Below are 20,000 nucleotides of genomic sequence, written 5' to 3'. Positions count from 1 at the left end.
CCTGAACTTCTCGCTCAGGCGCCTGACAGAGGATGAAGATCTCCGGCGTCGGGGTGTAGGGAGGTCCCGCCCAGGGGTCCTGGGGGCGGTCTGGAGGTCCCAAGGGCTGCAGTCCCCAGCAGTCGGAGACGCCGTCAGGAGGGGCCTGCGGCGTCGGCCTATGTCGGGGTCCGTCAGGCAAGTCCTCTCAGGAACCAGCTGTAGGGAGAAGAGCCCGGTGGTAGTCACAGGGCCTCTCCAGTACTCCTCCAGGCTGGGGGCTCCCTCTGGGTCGCAGGTTGGTGGGCAGGAGTCAGCACCAGACGGAGGAGCGGCTACCGGCTACTGGCCTTGGCCTTCTAGGGGCGCGGCTACTGGCTGTCGTGAAGGCCCGGTTACTGGCCGTGGCCTGGGGGAGGCAGCGGCTACAGGCCGACTCAGGGGCACCTTCAGAGTGGCTACCGGCCGTTTCGTGACGAAGGCGGGAGCGGCTACCGGCCATCTCCTGGTTACCTCCAGAGCAGCTGCAGGCCGTCTCCTATAGGAGGGTTGAGCGGCTACAGGCCGTCTTGTTAGGGGCACCTTCAGAGCGGCTTCTGGCCGTCTCCTGACAAAGGCGGGAGCGGCTACTGGCTGTCTCCTTGTTACCTCCAGAACGGCTGCAGGCCGCCTCCTTCAGGAGAGGTGAGCGGCTACCAGCTGTCTCAGGGGTGCTGACTGGAGCTGGAGTAACAGCTCCACCCCATGGTTGTTGGTGGTCGGCTCGCCCGGAAGGTAGTCTGGTATTCCTGCTATGGTGGTGGCGGGCGAGCTCCGGGTCATAGGGGCACGCGGCCCGGGCGGACTTATGTCCTTGTCGCCAGGAGTCCAGGCACGCTGTATATGCTCCTCGGTGGGCTCCTTCTGGGGGTGTTGAGTTGCCCTCAGTGACATTATACTGCATTTTAATAATAATAATAATAAACAGATAAATAGATAATAAACACGATTTTTTTTTTTCTCTCTCTCTCTTATATTCAAATACGCTCTCTTTTCCCGCCAGAACCCGGCTACTACGAAGATGGAGAATTCGGCGTGAGACTGGAAAATGTAGTTGAAGTTGTGTCTGTCTCTACTCCTGTAAGTTTGGCCGAATTTAACATAGCATAGCATAGCATATGAACAGGATAACTCTAGCATAGCACAGCATAAGAATAGGATAACGTATCATACCACAGCGTAAGGATAGCATAGCATAACGATAACATAGCATAACTCTAGCATAACATAGCACAAGAACAGGATAACTCTAGCATAACATATCATAAGAACAGGATGACTCTAGCACAGCATAGCATAAGAATAGGATAACTCTAGCATAGCATAGCATAAGGATAACATAACATAGCATAAGTACAGGATAACTCTAGCATAACATAGCATAAGGATAACTCTAGCATAACATAGCATAAGAACACGATAACTCAAGCATAGCATAACATAAGAACAGGATAACTCTAGCATAACATAGCATAAGAACAGGATAACTCAAGCATAGCATAGCATAAGAACAGGATAACTCTAGAATAACATTGCATAGGAATAGGATAACTCTAGCATAACATAGCATAAGAATAGGATAACATAGCATAACATAGCATAAGAATAGGATAACTCTAGCATAACATAGCATAAGGATAACTCTAGCATAGCATAGCATAAGAACAGGATAACTCTAGCATAACATAGCATAAGAATAGGATAACTCTAGCATAGCATAGCATAAGAATAGGATAACTCTAGCATAGCATAGCATAAGAATAGGATAACTCTAGCATAACATAGCATAAGAATAGGATAACTCTAGCATAACATAGCATAAGAATAGGATAACTAGCATAACATAGCATAAGAACAGGATAACTCTAGCATAGCATAGCATAAGAATAGGATAACATAGCATAACATAGCATTAAGATTCCATAACTCTAACTTACTACTACTACTACTACCACCACTACTACTACTAATAATGCTACTACTACTACTATTACTACTACTACTACCACCACTAATGCTACTACTACTACTACTACTATTACTACCACTACTAGATATTTCACCAGACGGCGCTTATTCTATATTCGTCTCTTTCTGTCTATCTATCCATCTATCTATCTATCTATCTATGTCTATCTATCTCCATATATCTATCCATCCATCTACCTATCTGTCTATCTATCCATCTATCCATCTGTCTACCTATCTATCTATCCATCTCTCCATGTCTCTATCTATCCAACTACCCATCTATCTATCCAACCATCCATCTATCCATCTATCTATCTATCTGTCTATCTATCTATCTACCTAATCTCTATGCACTTCTGTTTATCCATCTGTCTATCTATCCATCTATCTATCCATCCATCCATCTATCCATCTATCTATCCATCCATCCATCTATCTATCTATCCATCCATCTATCTATCTATCTGTTTATCTATCTATCTTCCTAATCACTATGGACGTCTGTTTATCCATCTGTCTATCTATCTATCTATCTATCTATCTACCCATCCATCCATCTACCTACCCATCCATCTATCTACCCATCTATCTATCTATCTATCTACCCATCCATCCATCTACCTACCCATCCATCTATCTACCCATCTATCTATCTATCTATCTATTTACCTAATCTCAATGCACTTCTGTCTATCCATCTGCCTATCTATCTATCCATATATCTACCCATCTGTCTATCTATCTATCGATCTATCTATCTCTCCCCAGTATGACTTTACCGGGCCGTCTCTTACCTTCAATGCAGTCACCTTAGTCCCATACGAACCCAAACTCATCAACACAACCCTCCTTTCACCACGACAGGTAAGCCAGCCCCGAACACCTTTTCCTTAGCGATTTAGGCTTCACCTTTCACCTAAAGAGAAGAGGAGAAGAGAGTGAGGAAGGGAGAGAGAGAGAGAGAGAGAGAGAGAGAGGAGACGAAAAATATCCTTTTGTGCTTTACTGATGCGGAATGTTAACGTTACTTCATCATAAATATTAGTTACTACGCTGGGTGGTAACCATAACGTCAAATGACACATGGTGAGTGGTTGAAGGCGCCCTAACCAGAATAAGGACTGAGTGATGAATGGATGGTTATCTGAACTGACTTTTGAAATTACGTGATGCCTTTTCCTAAGCGACTTATTTTTCGCATTCCTCCTTAATATTCTTTTGTAATTTATTGATCATCTAAAAAATACTGATTCTAGAGTTGTTCCTACCATGAGGGGATAAAATTAAGCGTAGTCAGGATTCCGTGGGATGGATTGGTGAATGAGTGAGTGTGTGGCCCATTGATTTTGGCTGATTTTTGCTAGTTCTTCTTCTATTATTATTATTATTATCTCTGGACCCTACCTCACACCATCCACTGGTGGGAAAAGATGGAGATGATGATGGTGAGTGCTGTGAAGCGGCTGAAAAATGGGAAAGCAGCTGGGGTTGATGAGGTGTATGCAGAGATGCTTAAGTGTAGTGGAGAGAGTGGAATGAAGTGCTTGTTGGAGATATGTATGAAGACATGGATGAGTGAAACTGTGCCTGCAGAGTGGAAAAAGGCTGTGATTGTACCCCTGTACAAAAATAAAGGTGAACGATGTGAGTGCAAGAATTATCGTGGCATAAGTTTATTGTGTGGTAGGGAAGGTATATGGAAGAATTATTACAGAGAAAGTATGAGAGATATCAGAAGTCCTAGTGAGTCATAAACAGGGCGGCTTTAGGAGTGGCAGAGGATATGTGGATGAAGAATTTGCAGTGAGACAGATAGCAGAGAATAAGGTGTTTATGGCATTCATCGATCTGGAAAAAGCATATGACAAAGTGGACAGAGAGGGATTGTGGAAAGTTTTGCGCATGTACGGTGTAGAGGGTAAGCTGCTAGGTGCCGTCAAGAGTTTTTATGATGGTAGTGAAGCATGTGTAAGGGTTAATGGGCATCCAAGTGAATGGTTCACGATCGGTGTGGGCATGCGACAAGGTTGTGTGATGTCCCCATGATTGTTCAATATATATATATATATATATATATATATATATATATATATATATATATATATATATATATATATATATATATATATATATATATATATATATCGATGGGGTGATGAGAGAGGTAAAAACACGAGTAATGGAGAGAGGGATGGCGTTGGTAATGAATGGTGATGGATGGAATATTTCAAATTTGTTGTATGCTGATGATGCAGTACTGCTTGCAAGTAACGGACAAGAATTTGGTAGGCCAGTGTAGAGTTTTGCTGATGTCTGTAAGTGTCGTGCCTTGAGAGTTATTGTAGAAAAGAGTAAAGTGATGGTTATTGAGAGAGAAGGTGACTTCTATACCTCATACCAATTAATCTGGCCAGGCATGCATGGCAACACTGTTCCCGCCGAGATTCTGATTGGCTGGAGATGTTTGTTTGATTTCGTTGTTGCTTAAACTGATACTCTCTTTATTATCAGACATGATACTGAGTTTGTCGACAGTACAATCGTCAAAAGCAATAAGAAATCCGTTATATACTTAACAACAATGAAATTTGCGTAGGAAGATAGAAATATGAGTCAACGAAGTATTATAACAGTCCAAGTCAAGGTCAGCATTCGACCAATTCCTTTAAATCTCCGACACTCGATAATAGAACAGAAAATTAAGGAAACCTGCTTAATCTAAGCGTTGGTATAACACATTTAAATTTTTTAAAGATCAGTCCGCACCCTTAAATCGTGCCACAACTCTGAATAATTAAAAATTCTAATGAAAAGACGAGTTGTATGGGGAGGGAGGTTTGAAAAAATTGCGAAAATCAAAGTAGGCTAAAGGAAAACTATTTAATTATATCTCCTCTATTATCACAGCACGGACTGATATCAAAATTTAAATAGTACACCAACGCTTAGATTAAGCAGGTTTCTCTGATTTTCTGTTATATTATCGAGTGTCGGAGATTTAAAGGAATTGTTCGAATGCTGACCTTGACTTGGACTGTTATAATACTTTGTTGACTCAATATCTCTATCTTCCTACGAAAATTTCATTGTTGTTAAGTATATAACGGATTTCTTATTGCTTTTGACGATTGTACTGTCGACAAACTCGGTATCACATCTGATAATAAAGAGAGTATCGGTTTAAGCAACAACAAAATCGAACAAACACCTCCAGCCAATCAGAATCTCGGCGGGAACAGTGTTGCCATGCATGCCTGGCCAGATTAATTGGTATGAGGTATAGTGCGATGTAACAGTGAATGGAGAGAGACTGGAATTGATGAGAGAGTTCAAATACCTGGGTACAGTGATAGAAAAGAGAGGAACATGTGCAAAAGAAGTTGAAAGTAGAGTGACACAAGGAAGGAAAGTAGCTGGTGCGATGAAGGCCTTGATAAGAAACGGAGGCTTGAGTGTTGCAGCTGCACGAGGCTTACATGAGGGACTGTTAGTGCCAACTCTATCATATGGATGTGAGACTATGGTGTGGCACGAAAATGAAAACTCAGGAGTAAGAGCAGTGGAGATGGGACTGCTGAGGAATGTATGTGGAGTACAGAGGGTGGATAGGATACGAAATAATGTGATTCGTGAAAGATGTGGAGTGAGGAAGTCGGTGGACACCAGAATCGAAGAGAGTGTACTGAGATGGTATGGTCATGTGGAGAGAATGGATAACAGTAGAGTGGTGAAAAAGGTATACCTTGGCGGATTTGAAGGAGGGAGGCGAAGTAGTCCAAGGAGAAGGTGGAGAGATATGGTGGATGAGTGTGTGAGGAAGAGAGCTTGGGAAGTCGGTGAGGCTAGGGAACTGACAAGAGATCGAGCAGGCTGGATGAATGTTGTGAGAAGTGCATGATCAGGGATTTTGGCACCCCTTTTTAATATGGCAGAGTCCGGATTGACTCTATCGGATACGTTCATGTGAAGCTACAGAACGTGGTGAATGTTTTTGGCGTATCCAATAGAGCCAGGATTCCGGGGGCTTGAATAATGAGTGAATGGAAGCGTGGCCCATTGGATTGGGCAAATCTGGGCTGTCTGGACATCGCTACTCCTCACCCTGCCCTAGGGTGGGAAAGGAGGTCCGAATGATGATGATGATGATGATATGATGATATTAATAACAATAATAATAATAATAATAATAATAATAATAAAAATAATAACAATAATAATAATAACAATAAGGATAACAACAAACACAACAATGATAACAATAACAGAACACAATACTAGAGTTATCACGCCCATAACAATAACTTAGCCCTGTTCGTCTCCCTTGTTCTGGTGGTCTTGTGATGTGTGGTGAAGAACGACCATAACAGCACAAATTTCAGCCCTGTTCTGTTCTTTTCTCTTGTTCTTGTAGTGTGAGGTGTTGAACGCGTACCACGAGCGTGTTCTTGAGGTGGTGGGTGAAGAACTACTGAATCAGGGAAGGCAGGATGGATATGATTGGCTAGTGACGAAGACCGCTGCCCTGCCTTGCTAAACACAGGAAAGACACAGCACGCGTACACAGACACAGACACACACACACACACACACACACACACACACACACACACACACACACGAAATAAACACACATGCACATAAATACACACACATACATCCATACAGACACATAAACACACACACACACACACACACACACACACACACACACACACACACACACACACACACACACACACACACACACACGCACATGAAAAAAACACACATCCACCCCCCACACACACATGGAATAAACATCCTCCCCCCCACACACACACTCACATGAAATAAGCACACATACACATAAACACAAGCATAATAAATCAGTGTGACGGTTGTGAGAATTCAATAAAGCGAGGGTCACCTTATTTACCTATTTTATTTCTGGCGTCACCTTATTTATGCTTATTTCCCCTGAACCACATTAAGATTACTGTTGATTTATTGGTGTCGAAGTAATACGAACCGAATGAGAGAGGAGGGAGGATTGGAACGGAATGACAGTGGATTTTGTTGTAATGGTTGATGGAAGAATAAGAGAACACGGATTTAAAATGAGAAAAAAGAAGAATATGTAGGATTTTGTGCCCCTAGAGAGGTATAGATGCATGTGAGAGCCCTAGAGAGGTATGTGCAAAGAATATCCATGTGTTTAGAATAAGGTAAGTTAATGGTCAATCAGGGCTTAGGCTTTGTCATCAGGGTTTGGGACGGAGGTTATGTGGTTAGATTTCCCTCTTATCCTGTTGACATGGTACCACACCCTGGAGAGACTTGGTCTTCCCAGAGGTCGTGAGGAAGCCATCCCAGTGTGGTTTTCTGACCTTGTGATGTAGTTCAGTTAGGTACTGTGCAATTGCCACCATACTGTCACGCACGTCACTGTCACAAGGATTGTTTTGCCAGCGCCTCTGCAAGTTGGCCAATGTCTCCTGCCATCCTAGTATTGCTGGATCAGTAGCATATGTAGGTTTACCAGCCACTGTTTGGGGTAGCTTATCTGAGCTGTGGTGCTGTGCAAAATATTCTATAACAGCAACAAGACATTTATAGAAAGTGTTAACATTCAAAAAGGACCCCCTTGCGGTTCGATACCATTTCTGGACATAGCAGCAGAGTTTAGGTCACTATACACTTGGAATGACTAGTCTTTTCCTTGGGTTGTAGACAGTGGTACACAGCGTAGGAGAAGTTTGTAGGGCGAGATGATCACTGAACAGATACCTGAGTATATGAGTTTCAACAGGACTTGTTTCAAAGTTGAACAATAGTCGTGCCTGCCTCCCTGAATATGAGTAGGAACATTTTCACCTGCAAGAAAAGCAGCATGAACAGCATCAAGGAAATTTTTCCAACGCACACCATTGACATTGAAGGTTTTGACGCTGGCCAGATCTGCATGCCTGGCATTAAGGTCTCCGAGTAGAGTAGTTCTCTCCTCAAGAATGCAAGTGGGAAGGGAATCCACATGAAAGGAACTAGCATGAACATGTACATTCACAATATAAATGAGTATGCTGTCAAGATGTAGATGTAAGCAGACTATTATGTATTCAGTTTCATCGTGTACACCTTTTTCAAAGACTGTGACAGGGAGACTAGACTTAACATACACTGCCAAGTCCCTGGAGCTGCCTTCATCTTGACGCAGAGTGAAAACACTGTAATCTCTTAGATGGGGCACATCACTTCGTATCTCATAGGTACACGATGGGATAAGACAGTATTAGCTAATCTCAGTTCCTGTATGCCACAACTACAACACACACACACACACACACACACACACACACACACACACACACACACACACACACACTCGCTGGTGCAGTGGTAACGTTCTCGCTTGCCAACTGGTGGACGGGAGTTCTCGCCTCGCTCAGGTTGCGAAGTTTCACCGACGAAGTGGGTGGTTACTGTCCCCCTTGAGCAAGGGGACGGGTGTGTGGGTGTGTGAAGGTCACAGCCTTGCCCTTAGATCGGACTATATGAGCTCTCAGCTCCCTTCCGGGAGGGTAAAAGCTGACGATCACGACCATCAAGTGATCCTGACCGACCCGGTGAATTACACACACACACACACACACACACACACACACACACAAGGTCAGGCTGGAGGAAGGTGGAAGCAACTAAAACCACCACGATCACTGTTATGCTGAGTGTTTTTAGGCCGACTCCTCGTCCTAAAAACACTAGCTACTGAGCGGGGTCCTCTTTCCGGACAGGAAGTAAAGCACTAACAAAGGAACAGGGCATAAAAACTAGGCAGTATACCTTAACACATCTATTACCTTAATTCTAACACCGTGACAATATTACATAGAATGATATCCTGGACAGAGGATACAGATATACAAAGTTACGTTAGTACAACACGGGATATTCACACACACTATAATTATACTTTACAATGGGTTAAGGGTCCACAAGTGAATGAGACTAACTTCCATTAAAGTCCACAAGGTCTTAGTGTACTGGTGCAATCGATATGTCTGGGCTTGATGAGCCGGGGAAGGATTATTACTATAAAAGAACAAGGGGAGCAGATCACTATAATTCACTGTTTGGGCTCGGCGCTGCAACTCTCGCCCGCGCGTGCACTGGTAAGGGGGAACTCCTCTAGTCTGGGCTGGGGAATAACACTAGTTGCACGGGCCCAGAACTTATAGTCTTTACCGAGGGAAAGTATGTACGGACACTTATAGGTGGAATCCCTCTGGTTCACTTTGTCACTGTATCACTATCTCTGTCTCACTGCAGGAAGGGAAAGTCACTAATCTTGCCCGATTTTCTGGGGCGATATCACTCTGTCACTATAAGGGGACCTCCGGGGGCTCTACCCGTGGCGGGAATCACCGTACCCGCTGGGGGGAGACTCGACCCGGGTCCGATGTTGCAGGGAGACCCTCTTGCCTGGGGTCTCGACCTGTTGTAGGTCCTCACTCTGGTCACGGTGCAGGGAGACCCTCTTGCCTGGGGTCTCGACCTGTTGTAGGTCCTCACTCTGGTCACGGTGCAGGGAGACCCTCTTGCCTGAGATCTCGACCTGTTGTGGGCCCTCACTCTGGTCACGGTACAGGGAGGCCTGTCTATGTTGGCCCTAGGGACTGGGGCCAAACAGGTGAAGCAGACGTGTCTGGCATCGGAGGGTCTGCGGCAGGGGGAGGTCGGCGTTGGTAGGCTGCTGGGCTCGCCTGGGGGTCCGAGGGCTGCAGAGGTCTGCTAGGGGACGCGCCGTCAGGTGTGGGCTGCGGCCTCGTCTCCTGCTGGTACCTGGGGAAGACAAAAATTTCCCGGGGGTGGGAGGTAGGTCCCGACTGGGACCGGGCCTCTGCTCGGGTGACACTTTCGGGGCAACTCTCCCGGGTGGTGTCCAGCTACTCCTGCAGGAGTTAGCTGACTCTAGAGGACACACGGAGGCCGTGGTCTCTCTCGCACTTATGGAGGGTAGCACAGAGGCGACTCTCTCTCGTCTTCACTACTGCCGTGGCACCAGGTTGATCGGTCCTGGGACCCACTTGTGGCTTTGTGTAAGGGTCTCTTACCCTTGGGGTGGCTAGGGGTGTTGGCCCCGTATAGCCCACTATTGGGCCTCCTGTCCTGTTTGTTATAGAGGGTGCTTCTCCCTCGTTAAAGGACCCCCTGTCCTGGTCGTGGCAGAGGGTATTTCTCCCTCGTGGCTCACGGTGGCAGAGGGTACTAGCCCCTCGTGGCTCACCAGGGTTATTGCAGCAGAGGATGGTACTTCCTTGTGGCTCGCGGTGGCAGCAGGTGTAAACACCTCGTGGCTCACCTAGGGACCTCCTGTCCAGTTGGGGTGAAGCTGTGGTCGTCACCACAAAACTACTAGGGACTGATGTTGTATCAGTCCCACCCCACTGCTGTCGATGGTCAACCCGCCGCGTAAGTTGTTGCTGATCTAGGCTCACCTGGTGTTGAGGCAGTTGCGGGAAGAAGGGGCACAGGTCAGTGGTGGTTGGATGACCCTCTTGTCCCGGGTCACTAACCTGACTGTTATCTCCTCCTTGGGTGGTGGGGTGGTGGTGGCCCGGTGGTGGTGTGGGGGGTGGCGGGGCGGAAGGTCCGGTCGTGGGCATTTTAATCACCACCTCCTCCTCCTCATCATCATCATCATCATCACCATCATCAGATAATAGTTAAAAAGTATCGTAAAACGGTCACGATGGCTCTATTTTTGACATCTTAGTCTTTTTTTTTTTCCTTTTTATCCTTATCATTTGGCGCTGGTTAGAGTGGCCTTCGCGGGGTGGCACAGACAGAGCTGGATGACCCCACTGCCTGGTTATGCAAAAGCCCCTCAACTCCCTCCCTATCCCCTGAAATCATTGACTCTTTTGGAGGCCAAAATCTTCTTAGTTAACTTATATTACAAGACAGAGTACGCAATTTCAGGCTTCAAGTGGACGGACTTGATGGAGGCCATAATATCTATTCCCCTTCTCAAAATATTTCATACTCTTTGTGCTTACCTGTCACTGTAGTCCTGGTGCAGCTCGACAGGCATAAATCCTTCTCACATAAGATTTCATATTATCATAAAAAAGGAAGAGCTCCTACCCCTCTCCCCCACCCCCCCATCATCTCCATCTATAAAATAAAACTATCTATCTTTTTAGAGACAATCTCCCTAATCCCATAAAGGGTGGCCAGTCACATTTCGCCTTCATCTCACCTTGTCCTTTGTCATATGGTTGCCCTCCCTTCAGCTCACACCCTCCTCACTCATGTATCCCTCCACTCAATCCCTTAATCTCATCCTTGGTCTCTCTCTCCTTCTCTTTCATGTACATTTTCCTAGTTAGTTTCCCACTCTCCATCCTCTCCACATGGCCAAACCATATCAATGTAGTATTTCTCATAGCACTTTCTGTCACTTCCACAACACAATGCTCCATTACTTCCTTATTTGCTCTGTCTGTCTGTCTCTCCATGTAACTCCACATGCATATCTATACAGGATTGTAGTTACAGTTACTGGAGGTGATGGCAACCATCATCCACTAGAAGTAATGCTAGCTACTTCTTCCGTAGGTGGCTCTGCACTAAGTGACAAGCCTAATGACTTCCTGTAACCCAGGAAGGAAATGAATTCCCCAAGCTAGACCTTGATTCATCATATAGCCCTGCTAGGTAACAGGAGAGCATTACCTCTCCCAGCAAGGCAACTACCCGGGTGGGGTGTGAACTCGACACTTTCGTCTTGAGTCTGGTGCCCTACCACCGTGCCACCCTGACCCCTGTGACCCAGGAAACCATTTACAGTAGTGGGTGGTAACGAAAAAACAGGGTGATCTGAAGCCTACTGTGGTGCCCCTGTTAACTGGGCGGTGAGACATATATGTGGCATCCAACCACGAACCAAACCTCACCGTGGAGAGGTGTTGTCCAGCATGAGGGAACATTGGCTCACAGCATGGGATGGCGATGCAGGACCAGTTGCTTGCCTGAATTGAAGGTACAGCTACTACTACTACTACTTCAGGGCAGTTGCTTGTCTGAGTTGATGAGTCTGCTTGACCAAACAAACAATGGTTACTACTACCACTACAGGCACTGGCAGATTTAGCGGGGGGGCCATTGGGGCCATGGTCCCCCTCAAGGAGGCATGTTGGCGCCCCTCTGCAACTTCTTCCAGTTGTTTGCTGCGCCTCTTGTTCCTTTCAGCTCCTAGGGCGATAGGCAAGAAGAAGTGCCAGGCACCTGACCCTCACCCAGACATATAGATGCCACAAACAAAAAGCAAATTTTAATACATGTGTTTGCGTGTGTGGAAATGGGGACGTTAGTGAATGTTTTCCTACAGAAAACGTTCAGTGTATGTTTAGCTTAACCTTCCAAAAGTTACTCATAAGAATTAGATATATACATAATAAGTAGTGAAAATTTAAATACACTGGCTACTAGAGGGCATCCCTTTCTTGATTGCGCCCCCTTCCCAGAATAGCCATCTAGATCCACCTGTGACTACAGGTCTATCAATAACACATGCTTTTAGTTTCTGGAATATATTAAAAACAATACATTAAACAACTTGCAACAGACTCTCTACTGTACATAAAATAAAACTATATTTATCACATTATTATATATTGACATCAATGCCACAAATATAATGTATAAGAGAGAGTTTTAAAAATATTTGCACATTCCCAGAGTTTCATTATTGATATTTGTAATTATATGAGACACAGAACAGACATTTATAATAAAGCAGTGGGGAGCGAGCATTACTTCATGGATCTAAATGTACACTGATATTTCTCTCTCTCTCTCTCACACACACACAATTCAAACACACAAGCACACCCACAAAATTCATGATGTTTGAGATACAGCACATTTTTAAATTAAACACCTGAAAAAAAAAAAAAAATCAAAAATCAAATATCAAAATTACTGTTAAAAGAGCAATGATGAAAATTACTATAAATGACACACACACAGGTCCATATATAACATTCCTCTTCCATTATCAGTTATTCATTCCCTACTCCCACTCCCACACCTGCAGACTGAGCCATCCACTCAACATAGCTACTGCCAGGTGGGTTTCTAGGGCAGGGCTATATTTGGACCAGCCTATACTGAAGGACATTCCCCAGTAAGGTTCTGTACTAAATATATGAAGCAATTAATCATGTACTACTGTGTGTATATATAATGTACTCTCTGATATATGCCTGAGAATTATGTACAGTACTAGAATTATGTACAGTATATCACAATCACAGGTTTCATCATACAGTACTCTGGATTTACATACTCTTGGGAAACACATTTTAAATACTGTAAACCCTTGATATATCTAACTCTGTATAGTCTCTGATAAATGCCTGAGAATTATGTACAGTATATCACATTCACTTACTCATCCACCTGTTTCGTCGTACAGTGCAGTAAACCATCTCAGAACTGCACCTCGTTAAACTGAACTTCTGCTGCATAAACCACCTTGATCCTTCATATCTATCTATCTATTGCCTGATGCCTTAATCCTGTAAAGGGTGGCCACAAATAAATCATCTCCATGTCGCCCTGTCCCCCGCCATTTCACTGCCCTGTTCCCAGCTCACACCCCCCTCTCTCATATACCTCTCAACTCCATCCCTCCATCTCATCCTTGGCCTATCCCTCCCTCTCCACCCCTCCACCTCACTCACACTCTCCTCATCAGTCTCTCACCCTCCACCTTCTCCACATGGCCAAACCACCTCACTGTGTTCCTCCTAACGCTTCCTATCACATCCACATCCACACCACAACACTCCTTCACCCTGGTTATACATCAAACCAAGAGATGATATAGTGAGAAGATGCAGCTGCCAGACCCAATGAATGGAAAATATAGAGCCATTTTGTTGTTTTTTTCCTTGTTATTCATTACTGATTGAATATACTGTATATAATATTTACCTATATAACGTCAAGGATGAGATGGAGGGATGGAGTGGAGAGGTATATGAGCGAGGGGGGTGTGAGTTGGGAACAAGGCAGTGAAATGGCAGGGAACAGGGCGACATGAAGGTGATTTGTTTGTGGCCACCCCTTCCAGGATTAAGGCGTCTGGCAATAGCTAGATAGATAGATGGACAGTGTCAAGGTCTGAAGCATAAACCCACATAAAATTGAAATAAATTTGTGAACACATATAAATCTGTTAGGTATCCACTGAACAAGATTTGGTGCATATCAAACTTGGGTTCAACATGGCTGATCCTAATGAATGCTGGTTATCTCAAACTATCGGATGCTTCATCACCCTCTCCTCTCACTGGGGGACTATCAGTGTGTCGTCTGGTACCTAGCTGGTGAGCGTAACTCAGTCCTGGGCCCATAACAGAAAAAAAACTATCATGACTGTTCTGTATGTCTGAGTAAACTTAATAGATCTGACAAGAGCATACTCCATTCAAATCAATAATACTCATTAATATATCACACACACGAATCAATACCGGTACTTATAACCGGCTATTTTGCATCTGTGTAAATTGGTCTTCCATCCGGTAATCCCTTACACACAGTCAGTTTGTTAAATTATTAATGAGCTCAGTGGAGTTGGCTTTCATATCTACATTCATATTTCTGAGTAAGAGTATCGGTAGTGTTTTATGGATGTTTATCATTGCCTTAGTTGTCTGAAATTTAATATTTAATAAATACTGTCTTTTGACACTTTTCTCCACACATCCTGGGTGACCATCCCCAAGTCAGGATAAAACATAGCTCACTTTTCACCAGTTCTCATTACAGATGGATGTGCATGTGGTTCACTGAGCAGAGGATCACTGCAGTCAGTGATCATGGATTTGAGGTCCAAAATTTGTTTGATTCTTTCTCATTCAAAAGGGAAATAGCATCTTACCTGGTTTTCATTTGTTCCATGCTGTGCAATTTATTTCACTATCCCTTCCATAGGTGGATACCTAACAGAATTCTACATATTCACTATTGGACTGCAGTCTTGGGTAGATTTACAATGTGTACTTTGACACTGCACAAAACTCATTATCTGACACACATCCAGTCATTTTTTCTCCATCAAGAGCAAAGGAGCCTGGGGTTGGGGTACTCAGTCCTTGGCATTTATGGCAAGGATGGCCAGCCTCACTTGCCCCTGAGTGGCATTATGTGAGCAATAACCCCAACCAAACCTCAGATATAAACCCTTACAGACTCAATCCAGTTGGGACATTTTAACTCACCTGGTTGTATGGCTACCACCTAAATGGGTTCCTGGTTTACAGGAAACCATTAGGCTATGCTTGTCACTCAGGGTAGCATCACCTATTAGAAGACAATGCTCCACTAGAGAGTGGATTGTGGGTGCCCCCACTAACTGAATATTTACAATGAAGAATAAAACAGAAAAACAATTACTATGTTTAAATTTTGTTGTGTGTGGCAGTCTCATCACCTTGATAAATTGATCTATGGTTTAAATATTTGAAGGTCATCTGGTGGGATGACTGAGGTGAACACAGCTGAAGTTCATATCACTGATGTTCAATACAGCCAAGGTTCCCTGCACAGCCAATGACTTCATCACAGCCACATTTCAAAATAAATCATCTTTAACCTTAAATGCTATCTCTGAAACCATCAAGCCTGTATGGTCATAAATAAGTACAATGGATTACACCATCAAAGATGCACATGATGCTCCATATAACATTACCAATTCTCGTGTGGTGTGGGGACGGCTGGGAGCGTTGACTAAATACCCTGTGTCATTTTATACTTCCTTTGTCATGCTTTATAATGCTTGATTTTTAAACGTCCACTGATTACTCGGCTGATTACTACCTTCACAAAGGAGCCAAAATGTCCTTGCTAAAAAAAAAAAAAAAAGTAGAAGAAAAGAAGAAGAAGAAGAAAAGAAAAGAAGAAGAAGAAAAGAAAAGAAGAAGAAGAAAAGAAGAAGAAGAAGAAGAAGAGAACAAGAAGAAGAAGAACAAGAAGAGCTGTCCTCAGAACACACAAGACTGGAGCACAATATACAGACTGACCACCGTGTACTTGGTAATGCTCTAAGACACCATACACTTTCCATGCAAGAAACACACCACATCCATTCCTCTGTTCCGTTCTTCAAAGTATTTCAGCTGACGCCATGTGACTTCTATTTATTTCTAACTTACATTTAAATATCACATTCCACTGTTTGGTTTTGCTTGCCAATGTGAAACAAAAACTTTTCTCTCCTCATAAACATCATGGGCAAAGCTTGCCTGTCTCTCCCCAGTGCGAGTCTTTACATACAATTGAGCTGTTTGTCGATGTAGGATGATGACTTGTTTCTCCTTGTAAATGCCATGAGGAAATGCTGGTGCACGTACTATTTCTCTCCCCAGTGCAGCTGTTTATATACAATCATGTTGCTTGTCGATGTGGAACACCAGTCTTTCTCCTTGTAAACATCACTGGACACAGCTAGCACATATCCGTTCTCTCTCCCCAGTGCGTGTCTTGGCATACAACTGTGTTCTTGCCAATGTGGGTCACTATGTCTCTCCTTGTTTTTCCCTCACAGACCATCACCACATTCACTTGTTTGGTGCTGCTTACCGACATGAAATGCTAACTTATCCCTCCTGGTAAATGTCATGGGGCACAGCTGGCAGGAGTATGGTTTCTCCCCAGTGTGAGTCTTTAAGTGGCGCACCATGTCGGCCTTGCGGTTGAAGGATGAGGAGCACTGCCGACAGCTGTAAGAGATGGTGTCCTTTTTAAGTATGTTAATTACACACAAAAAACAGACCTAACATAACCTCCACAGCATTTCATACAGACAGGTTTATTAAGTCACTTTACATAACCACTTCTACCGTATATCAATTTAAACTAAGTTTGTTTCACGTATGTCTGTCAGTGGTAGGTGGTGGTGATCATCCTCCACTCACATGATGTACTGCTGCTTACTTCTTCCTTCACCCTTATCATTATTTCTGTGTCTGTCCTCCTCTTTTCCTACCTCTCCTGTTACTTTTTACTGCAGTACTTTTCTTTCCACTTCATATGGCTCTACAATGAGTAACAAGCCTGTCCAGGAAGCCATTTATAATGCTGGGTGGTAACCATATAACTAAATAACGGGGTGATGTGGAGCCTATTATGGTGCCCTCGTTAACTGGGTGGAGAGACAAATTTGGCACCCACCCAAGAACCAAGCCTCCACACTATTCCCCACACCTTGCTGTGATGGGACACTGTCCACAACCTAGGAACATCAGTTCGCTGCAGGGGACAGCCCTGTAGGGGCAATTGCTTGCCCGCAGCTGATGGGTTTGCTTAACCAGACAGACTGGAGTTGATCAACAGCAACAACATATATATTCTCTTTAGTATCTTTTTCATGTAAGTTCATTAATCTTAACAGAAAAACATCTAATCCCTATAAATTAAATATAAAATATACTTTCTATGCTCCTCCAGACTTTCTTTAACTGCAGGTGATCCGTTATTGATGATGTGGACTGTATTCTTAGTGCTTTTGAGATTCCTAATACCTCTTCTTTAGTGATTTATACCACAAACTGCATCTCTTTAGTCTCCTGTATGTCACTGATGCAAAGTGTGATGATACTGATTTTTTTTTTATGCAAGGAAGAAGGAACCAAAGGCCAGGAGCCCTCAAATTGTTCCCTCCAAGTAGATAATAAAAACAAAATAACAGGGCCTAATTCAAAATCCTTTCAATTCGATCAGACATAAATTACACACAAGAAAGTGTTCAGGTGTAATATGCAAAATAAATCAGTAATGAAATGGTGCTACACAGCCTCTTGTGCTACTTACAATACTGTCCTAACTCAGTTTATTGTCTCTGGGTCTGACGATGAAGTGGAGGGGGGAGAGGGAGGGGGAGGCCGAGGATGAGATGGACGAATGGAGTGGAGAGGCATATGAGAGAGCGGGGTGTTAGCTGGAGGGAAAGACAGCAAAATGGCAGGGGACAGGGCAATGTGGAGGTGCTTTGTTTGTGGCCACCTCTTACAGGATTAAGGCATCTGGCTATAGTTAGATAGATAGACAGACAGACAGACATACTGTACATTACTGTCTTCATGAACCTGTTTCTGTCTTTCATCCATTCCTTCACCAGCCCATCAGCAGCATACCAACCTCAGTCCATATAATTAAGGGAAGAGTGACCAGTTAAGCCATTTGAGGGGATGAAAAATGAGAGACTGACTAGAAGAGTATGTGAATGAGGTGAACAGGAAGAGGGGAAGGGGGAGACCAAAGATGAGATGGAGGGGAGTGGAGAGACATATAAGAAAGGAAGGTAAGAGTTTGTTCAAGGGCAGCCAAATGATAGTGGACAGAGTGACATGAAGGCAATTTGTTTGTGGCCACCCCTTATTGCATTTGGCTAAAGTAGGTAAGAAAGACACTGACCACTCCTCTGATACCAATTTTAAAGGCCCACATCTGGTTGAAGCATCTTATCCCACTAAACCACCAGGACACCCACCTGTAGGGTCTTTCACCAGTGTGACTCCGTATGTGCATGGCTAGGTTGCTCGGAGACACCATCCACTTTCTGCATATCATACACTGTGCACGTTTCTTCCTGGCGTTCTCTAAACTGACATCCTTGCCCAAGACATCCTCATGGTTCAGCATGTGCGCTTCAAACGTCTTTTTCACCTTGAACGTCTTGCTGCAAACTTCACACTCAAACAGGGTTCTCTCAAAGTGGATTTTCATGTGCGACTGTAGGTTGTAGATCTTTCGAAACACGTGTCCACAGATGTCGCACTTGAAGCTCTCCACTCTGGAAGGGATGAAGCGTGTTTTACCTCCCTTTGCTCTCTCCTCATCTCTTTCTAGTTTAATATTCCTCAGCAGATGCGACGGAGGTTGCTTCAATACGAGCTTTGGGGAGCACTGTTCCTTCTTGCCTGATTTATGTGCTTTCCTTGATTTAGTTTTCTTTCTCCAATTCTTTTCTTGTTCCAGTTCTTTTTTATCATCTTCTCCCACTCCTTTTTCCTCCTCCTTTTCTCCTTGTTCTTGCCCCTCTCTTTCCTCCTTCTGTCCTTCTATTTCCTCCTCTTCTCCTTCTTTCTCCTCTTCCTCTCCTCTTTCTTCCTTTTCCACTCCTCTCTCTTTATCCTCTATTGTTCCTTCTCTTTCCTCCTCCTTCTTTTCTTCACTCTCTTCCTCTCCTCTTTCCTCCTCTGATTTATTTGCTAATGTCACTTTCTCTTTTTTCTTTCCTTTTACAGACATCACTTTACCTTCTCTCTTTTCCTCCACTACATTCACTGCCGTCATTTCCTTTCCATGTCCTTCCTCTGTCTTATCCATTAATGTCATATCCTCCTCTCCTCGCACCTCTTTGTCCACCTCCTCTCTTTTTATCTCCTCCACTTCCACCTCCTCCTTTACTATAGATTCTTCCACCATATTATTCTCATTTAACTTTCCACTCCCTTCCACAACTCTACTCTCGTCTGCCTTAATCTCTGTACCAAGGTGTCGCTGGTCAGTCGGGCGTTTTCGTTTTCGTCCTGGCTTTTTCTTTATCCTCACTGTGGTGTCCTGGGGTAATCTGGCTTTACGCTGTTCCGTGTTATTAACGATGGTTTGTTTACGCTGAATGTCAACTTGTTCAGATGTATTTTCCGTCCTGAGACTGGCTAATACTGGGTGATTATCGGATGCTCCTGGTATGCTGTTTGATACTTTTCTCTGTGACAAAATGGGATTAGATAATACTGGGTAAGCATCAGACACACTTGGAATGCAGGTGGATCCTTTTTCAGGGTCCAATGACACTATCTGTTCCTGCCAGAGATCAGGGGACAAAATATCAGTTCTGGCGATGGAGGATAAGTCCTGAATACAATCCGATGTTATCTCCTGGGCTGCTGATGGTACTTCTACCTGGTCCGAGGGCACTATTTCTGTCTGCCAATGGTCGGGGTAATCACACA

The 20,000-nt window shown here is 44.0% G+C and overlaps 1 protein-coding gene across 1 annotated transcript in view; it reads left to right on the top strand.

The window, feature by feature from the left end:
- Nucleotides 1-6,523, top strand: part of LOC145402013 (xaa-Pro aminopeptidase 1-like) — a 35,810-nt gene extending 29,287 nt beyond the window's left edge. The window contains exons 16-18 of the mRNA XM_080274111.1: nt 1,022-1,098; nt 2,758-2,853; nt 6,401-6,523. Of these exons, the coding sequence (XP_080130237.1) occupies nt 1,022-1,098; nt 2,758-2,853; nt 6,401-6,523 (296 nt within the window). The remainder of the gene's footprint in view (nt 1-1,021; nt 1,099-2,757; nt 2,854-6,400) is intronic.
- The last annotated feature ends 13,477 nt before the right edge of the window (nt 6,524-20,000 follow it).

The sequence above is a fragment of the Coenobita brevimanus genome, chromosome 57 (genome assembly GCF_032717465.1).
Source record: "Coenobita brevimanus isolate Jiangsu-jjx chromosome 57, ASM3271746v2, whole genome shotgun sequence".
NCBI classification, from domain to species: domain Eukaryota; kingdom Metazoa; phylum Arthropoda; class Malacostraca; order Decapoda; family Coenobitidae; genus Coenobita; species Coenobita brevimanus.
This window is presented reverse-complemented; position numbering and strand designations above follow the sequence as displayed.